Source organism: Chlorocebus sabaeus, chromosome 24, assembly GCF_047675955.1.
Source record: "Chlorocebus sabaeus isolate Y175 chromosome 24, mChlSab1.0.hap1, whole genome shotgun sequence".
Lineage (NCBI taxonomy): Eukaryota > Metazoa > Chordata > Mammalia > Primates > Cercopithecidae > Chlorocebus > Chlorocebus sabaeus.
In genome coordinates, this window is record NC_132927.1 from 45,274,146 (window position 1) to 45,294,714 (window position 20,569).

Genomic DNA, 20,569 nt, shown 5'->3' on the forward strand with positions numbered 1-20,569 from the left:
GCAGGAATAACAAGGCGACTTTGGGGACAGGTCAGCCATCTGCCCATGCGCCAGATGAGGAAATGGAGGACCCAGGAGGGGAAGGGCCGGTCAGTAACAGAACAGGAGTGAAGGCGTCAATCTGTTCTGGAAATCCAGTCATTTGACATTTGGACAAACAATGAGTGTCTACTATATGACAATTTTAAATGAAATTGATAAAAATCAATTAAAATGGACAAAAATCCCTGCCTTTATGAAACTTACAATGGCTCGGCCCATGCCCTTCAACTCACGTGGTCCCATTTGCCATTGATCTCCTGAGGCGTGATGGTTGTGTAGGGGTTGGTGCCCGCCATATTGACGTGGTAGGTCTGGACAATCTTGGACACCTCGTTGTGGATGCCCAGGATAGCCAGACGCTCCTTATCAGCATCAGGGAGGGTGGCCTTGAACTGCTCATGGGCTGTGGTCAGTCCCTGGACAGAGATGGGAATATATGGGTAAGAGGAACAAAGGGAGCGCTAGAAGTGAGTGGAAGGGCCATGGAAGTTGAGTTCCACACCAGCTGGGAGACCAGGAGGCATCAATTCAAAGATTCTTGTGGCTGAGAACTGGGATGGTAGGTATGGCCACAGGAAGGAGAAGCCACAGTCATCAAAAGCAACAGTTTCATCCTTAGGGCTGGTGAAATTAACAGCAACCCCTCTGGCGTGTTCACCACCTGACAGGTCAAGGAGAAGGGCTGCTCCAGAGGCTCACTCCCCAGATGACCTCCCACAACGTGGACTTCCTTAGCTCCTGGCAAAACCTTTTAAATCCAGCACTCTGCAGCTGCATGAAAGATTGAGGAAGCTGCTAATTGATGTGAAATGAGCTCCAAATAAATGTTACATTAAAAATCAAGGTTCACGGCTGAGCACAGTGACTCATGCCTATAATCCCAGCACTTTGGAAGGCTGAAATGGGAGGATCTCTTGAAGCCAGGAGTTCGAGACCAGCCTGGGCAACAAAGAAAAACCCCCATTTCCACAAAAATAAAAATTAAAAAATTAGCCAGGCATAGTGATGTGAGCCTGTAGTCCCAGCTACTAGGGAGGCTGCAGCAGGAGGATCCCTTAAGCCCAGGAGTTGGAGGCTGTAGTGAGCTATGATCCCACCACTGCATTCCAGCCTGGGTGACAGAGCGAGACCTTGTCTCTAAAAAAATAAAATAAATAAGGCCGGGTGCAGTGGCTCAAGTGTAATCCCAGCACTTTGGGAGGCCGAGACGGGCGGATCACGAGGTCAGGAGATCGAGACCATCCTGGCTAACCCAGTGAAACCCCATCTCTACTAAAAAATACAAAAAACTAGCCGGGCGAGGTGGCGGGCGCCTATAGTCCCACCTACTCGGGAGGCTGAGGCAGGAGAATGGCGTAAACCCGGGAGGCGGAGCTTGCAGTGAGCTGAGATCCGGCCACTGCACTCCAGCCTGGGCGACAGAGCGAAACTCCGCCTCAAAAAAAAAAAAAAAATAAATAAAATAAAAATAAAATAAAATAAAATAAATAAAAATCAAGGTTTAGAATATGGTATATAATAAAAGCTACTTTTTGTTTTATACAAAAAGGGTGCAAAGCATGGAAACAAACATACTTGCTTGCGTGCAGAGACTGTAGTCAAATTCTTACCTTTGGGGAGAGAACTAGGGACTGGAGGATAAGGAGTCAGAGGGAGACCCTATCATATACCCTTTAAAATTTTTTTTTTATTTTAGACCATGCACATATATTATCTTGTCAAAATAAGTCAAATGCAAAGGTTTTGCGTCTATAAAATCCTTGGGATGCTCTTCCTCAGGGACAGTCCTGCAAAAGTGACCCACAGAGCGTGGGCCAGGGGCCCCAGGGGATCCAGCCTCTGGGGAGTGGGGTGGGGCTCACCTGGATCTCCTCAATGGTGTGCACAATGAAGGTGTCCTGCAGGTCCTCCATGGCCCCCTCCATCCAGTTGTTGAAGGGTGCGGCCCTCTTGGCATACTCCAAGTACAGCTGGTCAATGGTCTCCAGCAGTTTCTCGGTCCGCTGGGAGCGCCAAATAGGGTGGGGGTTAGTACAGTGATGTCCAGAATCATCCCCCACTCCTATCAAGATCCTCCTGGTGAGCCCCAGGTCTAGAAGCACTGCCTGAATCAGGCAGAAAGAACAAGCTCTTCCTGCCAGGTGTCTGAACCATCTCACATCGCAGTCACCTGGCCTGGCTCCCAGAGTCTGGTGTGTAGAATAGGAGGGTTCTCAAATGGCTGGGGTTGGGCTGTAAAGCACACTAAAGTGGGAGGATGAGACAAGTGAGGGCAAGAGAGGAGGCATCGCCATGAGGGCAAAGTCCAAATCCTGTGCCAAAGTAAATCTTCCACGTTTAGGCCAGGGTTGGGGGAGGTCTGGGGAACCCATAGTCTTTTAGCCCAAAGCAAAGAGAGTCAAGAAGTAGGAAGGGGCACCTCAGGGCTGCTGGATATGGGCCTAGATCTCCCTCTGGGACCCCTCACCTCCAGAGCTTCCCTTCGCTTCTGAGTTAGGGCCCCCAGATTGTCCCACTGGTCACAGATCTTTTGGCAACGGGCGTTGACACTGGGTGAGTCATAATAGTCCAGCTCACTGGGGAGGGAAGAGACAAGGAAGTTGGGGGACCCAGGTTAATTTCATGGCCCATCTCCCTCTCCCTGAGGCTGCCAGTGGGGTGGCTGGTGGTGCTGGGAAGAGCCAGGGGCACTCCCTTCAAAAGACCTTCCAGGTACTTCTTCCACCCCCTCCCCTCTTTCAGGAGACTCGCAAAGAGGAGACCACAGAAGACCCCTTCCCCAATCATGGCTGGAGGTGACACCAGCCTTCACCCCAATGGCCAATGGCAGGGAGCCCTCAAGGCCCAACCAGAAAGCTCGGAACCAAGGCTTGGTCACCCTCTGCTCCTGTACTAGCTACAGGTGAGAACTGGTGGCCTTTAACAGGAAGGCAGTGGTCCCGGGCTCCTTCCCCACCAGGAGAGATATTTATTTTCTGCGTTGACTCCCTTCCCACCTGGGCACCCACCTGTGCCCACCCTCCCCACCTTCCATGGCCACACCCCCACCTCCCCCAGCAGCTGAGAAAGCCCAGCCTTGGCCCCTCACCACAGGGCACTACAGGGTCGGGGTATCTGGGGCCACCTACTTGAGTTCCTGTGCGATGGCGGCAATCTGCTCCACGCGGTCCTGGTGGGCAGCCAGGTCACTCTCGAAGGCCTCATGCTTCTTGAGCAGGGCCTTGATCTCCGAGAGGGTGGCCGTCTCATAGTCCTTCTGTCGCAGCATGGCCTCTTTGCCTGGATTGAGAGAGGGCCACATGGCTGAGCAAGAGTGAGAAGCATCTCCTTGGTCCCAACCGCCCACCCCTCAGGGCCCCAGGAGCTCCACTTCCAGGGGTGCTTCCCACAGAGGTGCCCATTGTGTAGGGATCTGCAGTGTACAAAAGCAGATGTGCAACTAGAACATCCAACCACGGGCGCAACGGGGAAAAGCACTGCTCTCCTCAGAGCACTTCCAAGGCCATGAAAGTGTCTACGTAGGAAGGCTATGCAGAAGTCTGTGGGAACGCATAGGGCATGACACTATACACACAACAGGAAACACAGCCATCCACACCCTCTGGTATAACCAGGAAAAAAACAACCCAAGCACCTCAGGGGCACCCTGCCTTTAGAATGTCCCCAGTTACTGTCACTGGCTGCCGGCAGCCCTGCAGGGGCCCCTTCCCTGGGTCGGTGTGTCCAGTGCACTCTGCACAGAATTCGACAGTGGCTAGTGCCTTCTCTGACCCTCAGACACACTGTCCTCTCTTTACAGGGCATGAGCAGGTCTTGCGTTTCTTAAATTTGTTTCCAAAGGAGGAAAGCAGGAACAAGAAATGACCTCCCACAGTCATTGTTAGACGATGCTCACCAGCTGCCTTGTGAAGTTGACAGGCACAGGATGGGGGCTGGCCCGGCCTCCCTCACTCACACACCCAACCCTCTGCTGCTGGGATGCTCAGCCTATCTCAAAAAATAAGGCTGGGCTGGGAGCCAAGGCTGTGTCCCCAGGCGGCATTTCTTTCCTGCCCCCTGCTCTTTCTTCTTTAAAACAGAATGGTAATACATCAAGTTTAGAAAAAATTATAGGTAAGCCTACTTATCCACTCCTATTCAGTCTTTCCTTACGTGGATATTCTGTGAACGCTTTGGGCATATATAAATTATGTTTCCTGCTTTTAAAATATTTAGCAGCACATTGGTTGGGCGTGGTGGCTCACGCCTGTAATCCCAGCACTTTGGGAGGCTGAGGCGGGCAGATCATGAGGTCATCAGGAGATAGAGACCATCCTGACCAACATGGTGAAACCCCGTATCTATTAAAAATACAAAAATTAGCTGGGCATGGTGGCACACGCCTGTAATCCCAGCTACCTGGGAGGCTGAGGCAGGAGAATCGCTTGAACCAGGGAGTTGGAGGTTGCAGTGAGCCAAGATCGTGGCACTGCACTCCAGCCTGGGTGACAGAGCGAGACTCTGTCTCAAAAAAAAAAAAAAAAAAAAAAAAAAAATTAGCAGCACATTATTGGAATTTCTACCCTGGCTCCACAGTCTTCTCATGCAGACGTCTGCTGAAAGGCTGCACGTCCACTGCCCTAACCCTTCACTGTCCTACTGTGGGGTGCTGGGCCCCTCGGCTTGCCCTAGTGCGGATGTCTCCATGTTCAGGATGGATTCTTTAGACAGTCTCAAGAAATGGAATTCCCAGGTTAGAGTGTAGTAAACTTGGTAGACGTGAATACATGTAGCCAAACTGCTTTCCCCAGAGGCTGTGCCAGCATGCCAGCACTTCTCGTGCCCCTGCTGGTGGCTGGCAAGCCGACAAGGTCAATCTTTGCTCTGTACCTTGGCTGTGAGCTGGACCCGATAGAAGCAGGTGATGAATCAGTGCAATCCCCACTATCCCTCCTCCACTCTGCCCTGTCCACACCTGTATAAATAACTCCACACACACACAGTGGAAGTGGGGGCAGCAACCTCTTACCATTGCGTGCAAAGCCCAGCATTTTACTTACAAAGGGGAACTAGACCCAACCCCCCTTAGCCAGTCAAGCACACTCCATCCCTACACCAGGGGTCCCCACCCGCCGGGCCATAGACTGGTACCAGCTCATGGCCTGTTACGAACTGGGCCAAACAGCAGGAGGTGAGCCAGCAGGTGGGTGAGCATTACCACCTGAGCTCCGCCTCCTGTTGAGTCGGGGCGGCATTAGATTCTCACAGGAGCTCAAACTCTATTGCGAACTGCGCATGCGAGGGATCTAGGTTGTGTGCTCCTTATGAGAATCTAATGCCTGATGATCTGAAGTAGAATAGCCATCCTGAAAGCATCTGCCTCCTCCCCACTCCGTGGAAAAACTGTCTTCCACGAAACTGGTCCCTGGTGCCAACAAGGCTGGGGACCGCTGCCCTACACCAAGCCAAGCCACTCCCAAATGGCCTTGGGGTATGGTTCTTCCTTCTCATCTCCAACCTAAGGTCTGAGGAGTACAAAACAGGGCTGAATGGGGGAGTCTTAGGGCACTGAGCTCCGCTGGCCAATGGGTCTGCCCCAGACTCCAGCTGAAATGGCCGGAGGGGCCCCAGCAGATGGGCAGCCTTTTCCCCACCTCCAGCCATGGTCCAGGTTCTGGGGAAACACTATCCTAGGTATGATCCTCTCTCTTCAGAGTTCACCTTAGCTGCCAATAAGCAGACACCAGACACGTCCCCAAGAGCCTCAAGGTTGGAGTAACAGGGACACACATGTGCTAAGGCAAAGGCCGGTTCATTGTAATTGGAGGCCAGGAAATACAGGAAAAAGAACTGAACAGATGAAAACCATAAACATGAAATGTACTATAATACTGAAGCCTCACAACAACCCTATGAGGAGGCTGAATTAGGTTGAATGGGGTCCCCCATAAAACTCATGTCAACCCAGAACCTCAAGATGGAACCTTATTTGGAAATAGGGTCTTTGCAGACACAATTCCTTAAGATGACATTATACGGCTGGGCGCAGTGGCTCACGTCTGTAATCCCAACACTTCAGGAGGCAGAAGCAGGTGGATCACCTGAGATCAGGAGTTCAAAACCAGCCTGACCAACATGGTGAAACTAAAAACACAAAAATTAGCTGGGCATGGTGGCAGGCCCTGTAGTCCTAGCTACTAGGGAGGCTGGGGCAGGAGAATTGCTTGAACCTGGGAAGCAGAGGTTGTGGTGAGCCAAGATTCCGCCATTGCACTCAATCCTGGGCAACAAGAGCAAAATTCCGTCTCAAAACCCCCCCTCAAAAAACAAAAAACCAAAGTGAACACTCAGGTGGTAGAGCATTTGACTGCAAGGTGAACATTCACACAGCACTGCACTATGCAGGAACTCCCCTCAGAACTTCGTTATGCATTAACTGATTAAATTCTTATAAGCCTGTGAGGTTGGTACTATTATTATCCCCACTTTACAGATGAGGAAGCTGAGGCAACCAGAAGGCTAATGAACTTGCCTAATGCCATGGAACTAGTAAGAGACCAAATGAAACAAACGAAAAGCAAAGAATAGCGTAGTGGCTGCCGGCTGGGCTGGAGAGTAGGAAAGTGAAGCCCTGGGGAGGCAGGAGGCTGGGTTGGCCTCACCATCAGTCCAGGCCTCGTGGATGGAGGCCTTCTGCCGGAACTTCTCTGCCAGGTGGTCCAGTCGCTCCAGCCTCCGGATCTCGTTCAGCAACCACTCCTCATAGCCCTTCTCCACCTGCTCCAGGCAGCCCCAGGCATTGTTGATGTCCTGTGGGGATGGGAGGTACAGGGTCAGGATCTGCCTCGGGCCTAGGCTTCAGGTCCCCTGGCCCCCTAGACCCCTGAAGGTGCCCCATGCCTTCCAGGAAGAGCCTCTTCCCTATCTCTGCCCCATATCCACCCCAGCCAGGCTGCCCCACCCTACCTCCCATCTCCCACTGGTATTTTCTGGGCTCCCAGGAGCCAGGCCTCCTGGGCAAGGTGTGGGACCTGCGTCTACATTGGTCACCCAGTTATGGGACTTTGAGAATAGAGCCCTGTGGGGAAACAGCCCCAGGCTCTCCCTGACTAGGATTGGTTTCCCACAGGACTCTATCCAATCACAGGGGCCACACATGTGCTAAGGCAAAGGGCCCCCCCAGGTAAACAGACCAACAATGAATGAGGCAAGCAGGCACTGGAGCTGCCCAGCCTCCCCACGGTCCTGGACCCATTCATGGACTCAGGCCTCTGGGTAGTAGCCTGGGGCCTACAGAGACCCTGGCCCGGGTGAGCCGGCCAGAATTCTGGGAGGACAGATGCCAAGTGCCAACCCACACCCCCCTTCAGATAGGGCCATGCCTCCAGTTTGTGCAAGGGTACCCAGCTGGGCAGTTGCTGGGGTTGCACCCTGCAAGCCACCCTCCCCATCACATGTCCCCAGGCCAAGCTACATCTGTCCCCCAGAAAGGGTACTTTGTCTAATTCTCATAGAGCACCCTTAGGCTAGCAGTGGCTCTGGCCACCTAAAAGCCACTGATTCAGCCTTGGAGCCCCGAAATGACGGCAACTTTCCAAACTGCAGACACACTTGCAATGTCTTCTCCCTCCACCACCCCCTGGGTTGCTCTCCCCACAATGCTGTTTGCCTTTCACCCTCCCCTTCTAGACCTGTCGTGTGCCCAGGATGCTCCTATTACTTTTCACTTAAGGACAAAAAGCTTCGTCATGGCAAATTTCTTATTTTCTTCTGGGTGTTTCTCTGGCTTATACAATTTTTCCCTAAGTTGTGGGGACAATGTCAAGGGGGATAAATAACAAAAATAACCTAAAAGAAGAGTATTTTATGACATGGAAAGCTGGTCAGAATATAATGTAAGATTGGAGTTTGTTTTTTTTTTTTTAAAGCAGCTTCATGCTTTAGTTATCTGTCAGTGCACACTTGAGTACAAAAATGGGGAAAAATGTTTAATTTCAAATACATACGCTTTAGGATTCCCTCAAATATTTACATGAAAAAACCAAAAAGATTAAAATCATTTTTTAAAAGTTGATACTAGGTAGTAAGATCTTCAGTAATTTCTATGTTCTGTATTTTGCTTATTTGTATCTTTGAAATATACTACCCAAAAAACCCACGAAACTATTACTTAAGTAATAATATTTTTTAACTACTTAAGATTCCATGTAAGTAGAAATCAACTTGACTGCGATTCAATTATGCCCTGTTTTGTTCAGGGTATCAAAAAGCATTGTGTTCATAGGGATGATTTTTTGTGAGAGGGAGGTCTGGAGTAGATGCTCAGGGGTCTGGAAGGGCAAGCCTGACCCAGAATGGTGTGGGCAGAGGGGGCCGCCCCACATGGCCGAGTTCGGGCTTGTGCCTGGGTGATAATGGGAAGGGGGATGTGACTTCTGGAGCAGTGTATGTAGGCAGAAGCAAACACCCATCCCCACCCCCATAAAGCTGACTTTGACCACGACTAGGAGCAGCTCAGAGGTGGAGGCAGTCCAGTTTAGGGGCCCAGGCTCACCCCCAGTGCTCACCGAGACCATCCTGCCCTCGGAGGGCATGAAGGCTGGCCGGTTGCTGAGCCGCAGCTTGGTCTGCAGCGTGTTGAAGTTGATCTCCAGCTGGCACTTCTCCTGCACCTTGGGCGGCTTGTGCAGGCGCCGGTAGTCCCGGAAGTCCTCCAGCTTCTGCTGCATGGCATGCATGGTGTTCTCAGGCACCCGGTTCTCCAGCCACGGGATGGTGCGGCGGATCCACTCCAACAGCTAGGGCAGGAAGGCGGTGGGGGCAGGAGGTGAGGACGCGGGGAGGGAGTGTGCTAGAGCCAGCCTCCCTCTCCTCCCAGTCCTTCCCGCAAGGGGAAGGGGTCTCTCCTGGTAGCACACTCCTTCCCAACTACCGACATTCCCAGGCCATGAAGCCAGCTTCCAGGGTGTTCCCTTTGAGAACCACAGGCTTCGTGAAGCCTGGCTACTAGAGTACATCGACTCACAGTCACATCACTCAACCTCCCTGCTTTGCTAAGGGAAGACTCATAGACCTGGTGTGAAAATAGTGCAACTAAAAGGCAGGAAGGAAACCTGGGTTTTAGTACCAGGTTCTAACTGGCTTGGCCTCAGTTTCCTCATCTATACCATGGAGGGGGTTAATAGCTGTTTCCAGAAGTTCTTGCCATCTGACTTCCTAGGAATCTAGAATGTGGGTCTCTGACTTAAAAGGGAAGAGGCTGGCTTCTGGGCAGAGAGCTGGCCTGGAGCACACGCAGGCACGGCCTGGACTGTTTTCCTTGAGCCAATGTGATGGTGGTGGAGAAGGTGGAGGGGTGCACATGACAATAGGAATACACTGAACACCTGCAGGGGGCCAGGCACATCACACACATGGACTCATCTGAATCATCACAGAAACACTACAAAGCTAAGGGCTGTGGTCATCTGCATGTTACAGAGGAGGCACCCAAGGCCCTACCAGGTCCTGGAACTTGCCAAGGTGACCTGGCTGGAATGGCAGAAATTTAAACCCAGGTACTTGTGCTCCAGAACCTGGGTTCTTACTATGCTGGGCAGCAGATCCCCCAAGAGCCTGGGCTGAGCAGCTCAAAGGGCTGAATTCTTTCAAGAAGAGGAGGCTTAACCCAAATGTAGCCAATGGCAGAACAGGAAACCCAGCACTGCGTGATCCTGTCCCCTGAAAAGCAGGGGACAGCCGCTATGTTTGGTAGCTGCTATGCTAGCCTGAGCCAGCACTAATTTACCAAAAGCCCTACCCTCACCCTCTTACAACCAGATGCGCTCCTTGTCTCATTGAAGAAAAACTCACAGACTAAAAGTACACCAGGCTGGAAAGGGCTCTGACATCCCCTGGTTCAACTCTCACTTGACAAGTGAAAAAAACAAGACCCTGAGAGGCAAAGGGATATCCTAGGCTCATGATGACTCAGGGACTGGCCTCTGCCCCCACCTCACTACTTTCTGGGAGAGCCACAACAGAGCTCAGGCTGCCCTGGACTAGCTATATTGGGATCAGAGACTATACCAGCCTGGGACTATGCTCCAAGGAAAGATTTGGAGGTACACGTTCTAGGGGACTGACTCTTGCTAGAGACAGGCCAGGTGAACCCAGGGGGTACCCACATCACTGGCCAGCTTCTCGTAGTCTTCCATAAGCTGCTCGTTCTCCTGGTTGACGGCCAACACCTTGCAGATGCGATTGGCTGCTGTCTCCGCCTGGCAACAAGACAGAGAGAGTCACGACCAGCCAGCCCCAGCAGCAGGGGCACCTGGTACACACCTGTGCTGACAAAGCCCCTCCCATCCCTGCAGCTCCCTGTGATTGGAAGGGAGTTAAGAAGGCTGTGAGGCCACATTCCTCCTCTCTCCTTACCATCCTCCTTGCCAGCCCATGGCCAGGTCCCATGGGTCAGGTGAGCCTGGACAGAGGTCTTGGTGGCTGAACTGGGCCCCTGGAGAACAGCCTGAGTTTAAGGCCCAACCTGCAGGTTGGGAAGAAACTAATCCAATGACTGATACAATCAAAATGCTCAGGTCAGGTGGAGAGGTGAGAAAATTCATGCCCATCCTGGAATTCCAAGTGGAGGCACTGGAATTCCAAGGCTTAGGACCTCTGGCTGGATTTTCCAGGATCTTAGAGATGTGGGAATTCAAATCTGGGAGTCCTGGGATAAAGTGCTGACTGAGAAATCGTGGGACCTCTCGGGATCCCTGCAGAATCTCCCAAGGCTCTTGGCCCAAAGCCTGAAGCACTTTAGAGAAAACTGAGGGAGCCTCCTACGGCACCCAAGTCCAGACTTCCAGATCAACCAAGTATGGACACAATGCCCAGCAAGCCCAGCGCAGGCCCCTCCGGGACAGCTAAGCACACATCATGCGCTGTGTGCCGGGCTGGCAGGGACCCAAGACAGGCCTCAGCAGCAAAGGGAAGCGAAGGGAAAGGGACTGAATGGCAAGCCAGGCAAAGACCAAGAAACCTTAGTGGGAGAGCGCCTTCTGCAGCTGTGGGGGCTACTGTACCCCTAACACCAGCAGGGACCCAGCATTCCTGAGTCCACTTCAAACAGGTGGTTTTAAAATCCAGCAGTGTTCTTGCATACATTCCAACCTTACACCAAGGGAGAAGTGAACTCAAAGCCTTTTGGGGGCCAGAGGGTAGAAAGGAAGACAGCCTAGGGGTGGGAGAAGCTAGTATCTCCTGGGACCCTGGAGAAGGGTGTCCTGCAGATGAAAAATGATCCCTGGATTAATGGGTTGAAAGACAGGACCTCACAACTGGTTGATGAACACAACAAAACAGGTTTCAACTGTAGCAAGATGAACTGAGGCTGGTCGTAAGGAAGAACTTCCTGAGAATGAGTATGCTTAGAATTGGAAGGAATGACTAAGACGGAAGATGGAAATGTTTTTTCCTTGAAGAACTTCTCGAATAAGACATCCACCCACCAAATCATGTGCTTTGTGGATGACTGTGCCGGGGTGTGTGGGGCAGGGGGTAAGGGGCAAAATGAGATCATCCTAAAGGCCCTGTCAGAAACAGTCAGGGAGGTCAAGGCAGGCACACCCTGCAGAGTAAGGTGTCAGAGTGGGTTGGGAGAAGCAATAAGGAGAAGGTGGGAGCGGCCAGAGGGTGGTCTAAGAGTCCCCTGAAGTGGGGACTTTGAGTCCTGGGCCTCAAGAAACTGAGACAGGGAGTCACATCCTTAGGCCCTCACCCCCTGCCCCCAACTCAACCCTGTCCTGGAGATGCCATGGCTGCTTCTCATCCACAACTCCTGACTGATCGCCATTTCTCTCGAGAAACAACAAGCACCCATGGGGAATCCCAAGAAGCAACGAGGAGGGAAATGCTTTTCCTCAAGCCTGCCCAGGAGAAGCCCCAGAAAGCAATCGGGGCCACGGGAACCAGGCCAGCAGCCTCATGGGACTGGCTGGGGAGCAACTTGCTGGAAGCCCCAGACTACTTCCCTTGAAGGCTGGGGCAGGGGGCTGTGGAGAGACCCGTGTGTCCTCCTCCAGGCTGATGTTTTGGTGAGGATGTGCCACCCCTGCAGACTATGCCAGAGATGTGCCACTCAAACAGCTGAAACTCCTTGGCAGCTCCTCATCACTGGCACGAAGCAATTGTAGCTGTGATTTTCTTGGATAAAGCCACCTTCACTTTGTTACTCTCCTGATCCATCGGCTCAAGGGTCATAAACTCTGATGTGTGCCAATGTATCAAACTGGTGGACTGAGGTCTGCATTCATGGGATTTTACATGTGTCCTGTGGGATCGTAAGAGCCTCGCCCATCCCTAAGAGCCTGCTGACTACTCCAGGGTCAGGGTCAGGGTCAGGGTCAGGGTCAGGGGCAGGGTCAGAAGCGCTCCCTTCTGGATGAAGTCTGGGGGAGATTCCGAGTGGGCCTCCTGGGGACTTTCCACAAAGATCCAACTGCGTTCCCAAGCCCGAGTCTCAGCCACCTGCTCCCAGGCTGGCCTCTCTGGAAGGAGACTGACTGAGAATACCATCCATTATAACCCGTGAATCAGCCTTCAGAAATCACACACGAGTACCACGGGAGACATGAGAGCGCTTTCTGTATGGCAGGCCAGACTGCAGACTCCAGCGGGGCTCCCTTGAGGGACAGCCCAGCTCCTACAGTACCTCTAGAAAGCAGGTTCCTGAAGTCCAGATTTGATTTTTCTAAAAAAAAAAAAAACCACGGCAGAATCCTCAGAACCTCATCCTTTCCCTTTCTCTCGCAGCCTGACTCCCCCAACAGGCAGGCTGCACCCCAGAGAAGCCCACTGGGTGGTGAGTTGGACCTGCTTCCACAGTGGTCCCTTGATGAAAGCAGCTTCATCACCCACCAGCCTCAGTCTGAGAAGTAAGATGAGGTCAGCTGGGAAGGCCAGTCTTAGTCAGGCCCACGGGACATGGTCCCGGGACCAGAAGAAAAGCCTGTTAGGGATGACAGGCCTTCCCCATCACCTCAAATTCCTGGTTTTCTAGCGTTTTCCTCTCATGGCTACAAGAACCCCATGAACTCTCAGGGATCTAGGAGAGAGGCACCCAGAACCATCAAGTACATAAAGAATCTCAAAGATGCTTTAGTCCAGAAGTTCAAAGGAGAGATTTGTTCTAGGGGAGGAAAGATTCCTTCCCTGAGAACCTCAGGAACTGAAGCAGCTTCAGAAGCAACTTCAGAAGAGAACCTCGGGAGAGCCCTGGCTTCAGGCTATTCCTGAAGAGGAGATGGGCCTCTCTGGACCCCAGCAAGAAGAACCAGGCGCCCTGACATGAGACAATGTAACAGATGCAACAGATAATTGATGGGTTCAGAAAATATTCTCTGGAAATGAGCAAAATGTTGCTTCCAAGTGCCAAAGGAAAAGACTACTAGAAATCTGTGTTTCCTTTCCCTTAGCTGGTATTTTCATGGTCGTTTTGGTTTGTTTTATTTTGTTTGTTTTTTGAGACAGAGTCTTGCTCTGTCACCCAGGCTGGAGCACGATGGCACAATCTCGGCTCACTGCAACCTCCGCCTCCAGGGTTCAAGCCATTCTCCTGCCTCAGCCTCCTGAGTAGCTGGGATTACAGGTGCGTGCCACCAGATCTGGTTAATTTCTGTATTTTCAGTAGAGATGGGGTTTCGCCGGGTTGGCCAAGCTGGTCTCAAATTCCTGACCTCAGGTGATCCACCAGCCTCAACTCCCAAAGTGCTGGGATTACAGGTGTGAGCCAATGCGCCCAACCCGAATTTTCATGTTTTTTTGTGGCCCACTTTAGGCTGCGCTATTATACAACTTAACATACAATACATTTTGTTGTATATTCGAGAGTTATTTTTTAAAAGATATGAACTATTATTATCCCCGAGTACTTAGCTATCCCAAGCCAAACTGCTACCCTAATAGTCAGCATCCGATTGCCTGATACAGGCACAGTCTAGAGAGGAACTGTCCTCAAGGTGACATCAAAACACCCAAACATGGCCAGATGATGTGCTGTGGCTCCACCACCTACAACCCACAGATTCACATGAATGCTACGAGGATCTCATCTATGTCATCTTTAGCCAAAATGTTCCCAAATCTAGCTGGACCTGCTTTTTTCTTCTTCCCACAGCTGTCCACTGCCCAGTCTTTCCCTCTGTCCTGAGTCAGCCACCAAGCCCAGGGTTCCTGCTAAGAGAGCTCCAGATCAGCAGGGATCTCAGACCAGGCATCCGAGCTTCCTTGTGGTGAGTGGGCCAGGGTGGGTGACCAGGCAGAGGGGAACTGGCCCCTTTCCTCAGGCAGCCCACACCTTGCCAGCTTCCTCTCCTGCCGCAGGCTCCGCCTGCACACCCCGAAGCTTCTTGCACAAGCTGTGGTCACCTCCCTCCACAACACTGTCTGCCCCTTCCCAAGGCCTTGCTAAGCTTTCCCCCTACAGACCCTCATGTTCAAGCTTCTGCTACTCAAGACAACCTTGGTGGCGGGCAGTCCTGTGACTGTACCTGCCCTGCTCAGATCTGGGGCAGAGCAAGGCACAGGTCAGACTGCAGCCACTGCCGGCTCTTTTTTTTTAGGGTTTTCCCAGATGGCTCATGAATTTCTCTCAGATTGAGTGCATGCCTTCAAGTGTTCTTTCTCAGAAACAGCAGACCATGAACTCTAAAACACGAGCTACATCAACAAAATCTTAATGCTCTCCACCCATTCTAAGTCCCTGTAAGGGAAAAGGAGGGGAGAGGGAAGCAGAGAAAGAATTAGAACCAAAACCCACCTGTCAAACAGCAGTTGGTCCTCATCTAATGAGGGAAATCAGTACACAGACTTACACAGCACGGGCCTGTACAGGCACACAAGCCGTGCACCACACGTGCACACACACATTAGGCGCTGTTGCCTTTTCATTCCACTGTACAAGTTTGGGTGACAGAAAGACAGTGGAGAGGATGGAGGGCACTGGGCACGGGTTTTGGAAGATTTTCCCCATTGGTGCCAGCCCGGAGACAGACAAGACAGGAGTGTGTGAGTCAGGAAGAGTCCTTCCTCTCCATCAGCCCCACCACACACGGCAAGGTGGGGTTCCCCTCCCCTGCCTGCTCAGCTCGAAGCAGTCGCCTTAGACGTGATGGGGGCAACTCTGGGTCAGACCCCTGACCAGGACATGAGAGGACAACCACCACCACCACCAACCCAGCTGTGACCTTGCCCTCAGGTGTGGATAAAAGCAGCGTGAAATGGTTGCAACAGGGATGAGTGAAAGGGAGGGGGGCATGGGGAGGTGGCATGAGATTTGGGAGCGGGAGCAGGCTGTTACCCACATACCACCACACACCCCTCACACACACCACACCCACAGCACCCTCCTTCACTCCACACACACACACACCACACCTCACACCCACACCATACCCACACCTCACACCCTACACCTCACACCCACAGCACTCCCCTTCACTCTACACACACACACACCACACCTCACACCACACACACACCCTACACCTCACACCCACAGCACACCACACCCCTCACACCACACACCCCTCACACATGCCACACCCACAGCACTCCCCTTCACTCCACACACACACACACACCACACCTCACACCACACACACACCCTACACCTCACACCCACACCACACCCACACCTCACACCCTACACCTCACACCCACAGCACTCCCCTTCACTCCACACACACACACACACCACACCTCACACCACACACACACCCTACACCTCACACCCACACCACACCCACACCACACACCCTACACCTCACACCCACAGCACTCCCCTTCACTCCACACACACACACACACACCTCACACCACACACACACCCTACACCTCACACCCACACCACACCCACACCTCACACCCTACACCTCACACCCACAGCACTCCCCTTCACTCCACACACACACACACCACACCTCACACCACACACACACCCTACACCTCACACCCACAGCACACCACACCCCTCAGAAATGCCACACCCACAGCACTCCCCTTCACTCCACACACACACACCACACACGCCACACCTCACACGACACACACACCCTACACCTCACACCCACAGCACTCCCCTTCACTCCACACACACACACCACACACACCACACCTCACACCACACCCACACCACACCCACACCTCACACCCTACACCTCACACACCACAATCCCCACACCCATACACCCTCATACACACACACCTCACACACCACAATCCCCACACCCATACACCCTCATACACACACACCTCACACACCACAATCCCCACACCCCATACACCCTCATACACACACACCTCACACACCACAATCCCCACACCCCATACACCCTCATACACACACACCTCACCCACTACACCCTTCCACACCACATTCCCCACACCCCCCACACAACTTACACACACTCCATATCCCCCATACACACCACACACACCTCACACACCACACCCTCCATACACATACCACACACACATCCATACCATACACACACCCCCCATATCTCACCCACCACATCCCTCACACCACACATATTGCAAACCACACACTCCTCAGAACCCCGCATACCCACACACACCCACTTCATACCCCCTACACCCACACGCATCTCACACTCCCTTCCAAGTTTTGTCACCAGTCAGGACACAGTGAAGGCTTCAGAGACAGGGAAGGCCAGCATCGATGGGCATGAAGCCCAGGACAGACCCCTGAAGGAGAAGGGGAGAGACTGGAAGAGGGGGAAGGAGCTTTGAGAGGAGGGGAAAAGACCATAGCAGAGAGCTCAGCCTGACCATGGACACGGGCAGGTGCACACCTGCGGCTATCGGGCCAGGAGGCCAATCAAGGCAAGGGAGAGAAGCTGCTCACACCCTGGCCACGAGGGGCAAAGGGAGGGGGCACAGGAACAGCAGCAGGAGAGGTGAGAAGGACAAAGAGGAAGCAGAAGGAAGGCCAGAGGAGAGGCTGAGAGGGGCTGGGCAGGCTGGGGGGACACCTATGAGAAGGAGCCTCCAGAGGGGGCTGCTCTCCTGTCTCTGGTCCGCACCAGTGAGCCCTGGAAGGAAGTTCAGGAGGGTCTTGGACGCCCAACCAGGCAGGGAACAGGGCTGCTGCCAGCCCATACGGTGTCTCTGGATCATTTTTCACCTTTTCCCCAAGGGCACTTCTACTGGGAAAATGTCCTACTGATTTTGTTAGAAAACATTTTCAAAGCCATCTGTAGGATCACTTTAGTAATCAACATTCAAATCTCCGTCATCCACTGCACACACATGGCACTCGTGGGTAGTCTGCAACCTGCACAACTGTCCATGGCAGCCTGGTTGAGAAGCATCAGGCAGGGCTCTGGTCTGGACTCCCTGGAGAAGGCAGGAAGACCTCTCCCTGCTCTGGCTGCTGGCTAAATTTGCGAGGATGGCCTTGCTCAAGCAGGAAGGAGGGAGAGAAAGAGGGAAGAGGTCCTGGATGTTTAAGGAAATAGCAAGCACTGCCAAGAGCCGTGCTGCCTGGGATAAGAGCTCTTGATGCGGGCTGCAGGGAAGAAGCTGAGACCACAAGCTTCTTTCTCGCTTGTGGTATCCGCTATGCCCATGGCATAGGGACAGAGACACAGGAGGTCATTCAGAGGCTGGGGTTCTCTGGCATCTTCAAGTGTCCTGGCCAAAGTTCAGAGTACTGTCCCCCTGCAAGAGAAGGAGGGCCTTCTCTAGTCCCTCCTTCCATCCCAGGGCCTGCTGCTGGAGTGTCCAGGGAGGACGGAAGAGATGGGCAAGAGGGGAGAGTGGAGGAGGCCGAGGGAGAGCTCACCTTCTGCGCACCCGAGAAGGCGTGGCCGTGACATGAAACATTAGGTCACACGGCCTTCCCATCCGGCCTTAGCGTGCCTACACATCTGCACAGAGAAGGAGAAGAGGTTGAGAGGAGAAAGTAGGCAGCGGTAGCAGCACAGAATAAACCCAAACAGCCATGGTGGACAGAAAGAGGACACAAGACAGACGGACAGACAGAAAAGGAGGGAATGAGCAGAAAGAGAAAAAATGAGACCGCAGGGGAGGGAGTGGGTGGGAGGTGAGCAGAGTCTGAGGCAGGGACGGCACAGGAGAGGTGGGAGAGGGCGGGGGCTCCCATCATGCATTTTTTTGTTTTGTGGTTGCTTTTTTGTTTTGTTTTGTTTTGTTTTTTGAGACAGAGTCTCACTCTGTCACCCAGGCTGGAGTGCAGTGACACAATCTTGGCTCACTGCAACCTCCGCCTCTTGGGTTCAAGCGATTCTCCGGCCTCAGCCTCCTGAAAAGCTGGGATTACAGGCGCACGCCACCACACCTGGCTAATTTTTGTATTTTTAGTAGAGAAGGAGTTTCACCATGTTGGCCAGGCTGGTCTCGAACTCCCGGCCTCAAGCGATCCACCCACCTCGGCCTCCCAAAGTGCTGGGATTACAGGCGTGAGCCACCGCGCCTGGCCTCATCATGCATTTCCAGATGGTCACTCAGATGCCATGTGGAGGGTGGGAGATCTGCATGAGACATGAAGGTTCTGTGGACATGGTGATGTTGTGCTTCCTTCTAGGGTCCTGCCTACCAGGGAGGTCTGGGGGAGGGGGTGTGTGCTGCCTAAGCCTGGTGATGAAAACCTTCAAATCTTCAATGTCCACAGCATGAACAGTGCCCTTTAGTCGTGGTACCCCTGTGTGGTGTGGAACCTGCACGACTGAACTTTAACCTCAGGCCTCCCAGAGCAAAACTGGGCCAGGACACTTGAAGGGGCTCACAGCTGCCCACCCCCTCTCCATTCCTCCCAGAGGTTCTGCTTATGTCTGAGAACACAGAGTGCAGCATGGCCGCATGGGAGTCCCAGGCAGGATACAGGAGAAGGCACTAGAGCCCAAAGGGGCTGAGGACAGATCTGCTAAGTCATGCCCATGAGCAGGACAAAGGTGGGGCTTTATGATGCCTTTGCCAAGTGGGTAAGTGAAGACTGGAGTTGCCTCCCAGCATTACCCTTCTAAGGGAACTCCAGCTGCTCTGTCAAGCCAGTGGCTTCAACAGACCTGGGCATGGAAGGGCTGCTCCTGTTCACCTTCCAGCCTTCTAGAACCTCCCGGGCTGCCTCATGCACACAGCCCTTCCTGCTTAAGCCAGTCATCTGGGTCCCAGAAAGTGGGGTGCTGCCCAATTTTCTTGTTAACAGTAGAAGATGAGAGAGAGAGGTGTGGGGTGGGAGAGGAGCTAGGTAAGAACAACACGCCACTTCAGAACCAGGGGCTGCCTCTGTCTGAGAGACCAGACCATCCAGATACCTGTCACCAGGAGAGGTGGAGGCGGGCAGGAGGACATGGTTTGGGGTCCAGCAGGAGGTGTGCTGGGCATGGAAGGAGCAGGGGGCCCTGGGTACCTTCTGGGCTCCAGAGAAGGCGTGGTAGAAGCTAGACACGTAAGTCATGATGGCTTTCTCATCCGGTCGGGCAGTTCCAACGATGTCTGTCAAGAAAAATCTGGAGTTAAAGCCAGCTGGTTCCAAGAACACCATACACCCCCGATGTGATGCAGAAAGAAGCTCACAATACCACCAAGTCTTCTTGCCAAAATGTGGAGCCCGAATCTAACCAGCCTCTGGCGTCAACTTGCGCTTATGGGGACGTAAGTAGAGGAACATGTGAAATGAAGCCCCAAAGAGGCAGACAAACCCAGGATAAGGAACTTGCTACAGGACAGTGGCCCCATTTCTGTAACAAGTTCAATGGCAGGAATAAAAGGGGTCAAAGGGAGGAGAGAAGTCCTAGAGATGGGAAAAGCTGTCAGAAACACAACCAAATGCCAGTATGGACCTTGTTCGGATTCTGATTAAAACAAACCAACCCTCAAAGAAATGTCATAGGTAATTATGGAAATTTCATTATGAACTGGGTATCAAATGGAATTATCAATTTGCTAAATGTGAAAACTTCATCGTTGCCTAAGAAAATAACTCTATTTTTAAGGTATGTATTCAGAAGCATGCAGTAGTAAAATGATGTGATATCTCAGAATTGCTTTAAGATACTTCAACAAAGAAATAAGAAAAAAACAAAGTGTGGCAAGACCTCAGTAGCCATTCTATCTGGGTGATGGAAACAGGGGAGGTCATCATGCTATTCTTTCTGCTTTTGCCTGGGTTTTTACGCATTTGAAAATTTTCCTCATGATATTTTTGAAATTTTAAAAGTACTGGTGGCTTTGGGAGGCCAAGGCAGGCAGATCACTTGAGGCCAGAAGTTCGAGACCAGCCTGGCCAACTTGGTGAAACCCCGTCTCTACTAAAAATATAAAAATTAGCCGTTGGTGGGTGCCTGTAATCCCAGCTACTCAGGAGGCTGAGGCAGGAGAATCGCTTGAACCTGGGAGGCGGAGGTTGCAGTGAGCTGAGATCACACCACAGCACTCCAGCCTGGGTGATACAGGGAGACCCCGTCTCAAAAAAACAAAAAACAAAAAACAAAAAACAAAAAAAAACACTGATGGGGCAGAAGGG

At 52.4% G+C, this 20,569-nt stretch overlaps 1 protein-coding gene across 4 annotated transcripts in view; it reads right to left on the minus strand.

The window, feature by feature from the left end:
- Positions 1 to 20,569, minus strand: part of ACTN1 (actinin alpha 1) — a 106,256-nt gene that overhangs the window by 8,241 nt on the left and 77,446 nt on the right. For all 4 annotated transcript variants that reach the window (XM_007987096.3, XM_007987095.3, XM_007987094.3 and 1 more), the window contains exons 8-15: positions 19,454 to 19,539; positions 10,188 to 10,280; positions 8,589 to 8,819; positions 6,684 to 6,831; positions 3,171 to 3,321; positions 2,510 to 2,618; positions 1,905 to 2,045; positions 276 to 458 (exon numbers count right to left, since the gene is read on the minus strand). In XM_007987096.3, coding sequence (XP_007985287.1) covers positions 276 to 458; positions 1,905 to 2,045; positions 2,510 to 2,618; positions 3,171 to 3,321; positions 6,684 to 6,831; positions 8,589 to 8,819; positions 10,188 to 10,280; positions 19,454 to 19,539 — 1,142 coding nt within the window. The remainder of the gene's footprint in view (positions 1 to 275; positions 459 to 1,904; positions 2,046 to 2,509; positions 2,619 to 3,170; positions 3,322 to 6,683; positions 6,832 to 8,588; positions 8,820 to 10,187; positions 10,281 to 19,453; positions 19,540 to 20,569) is intronic.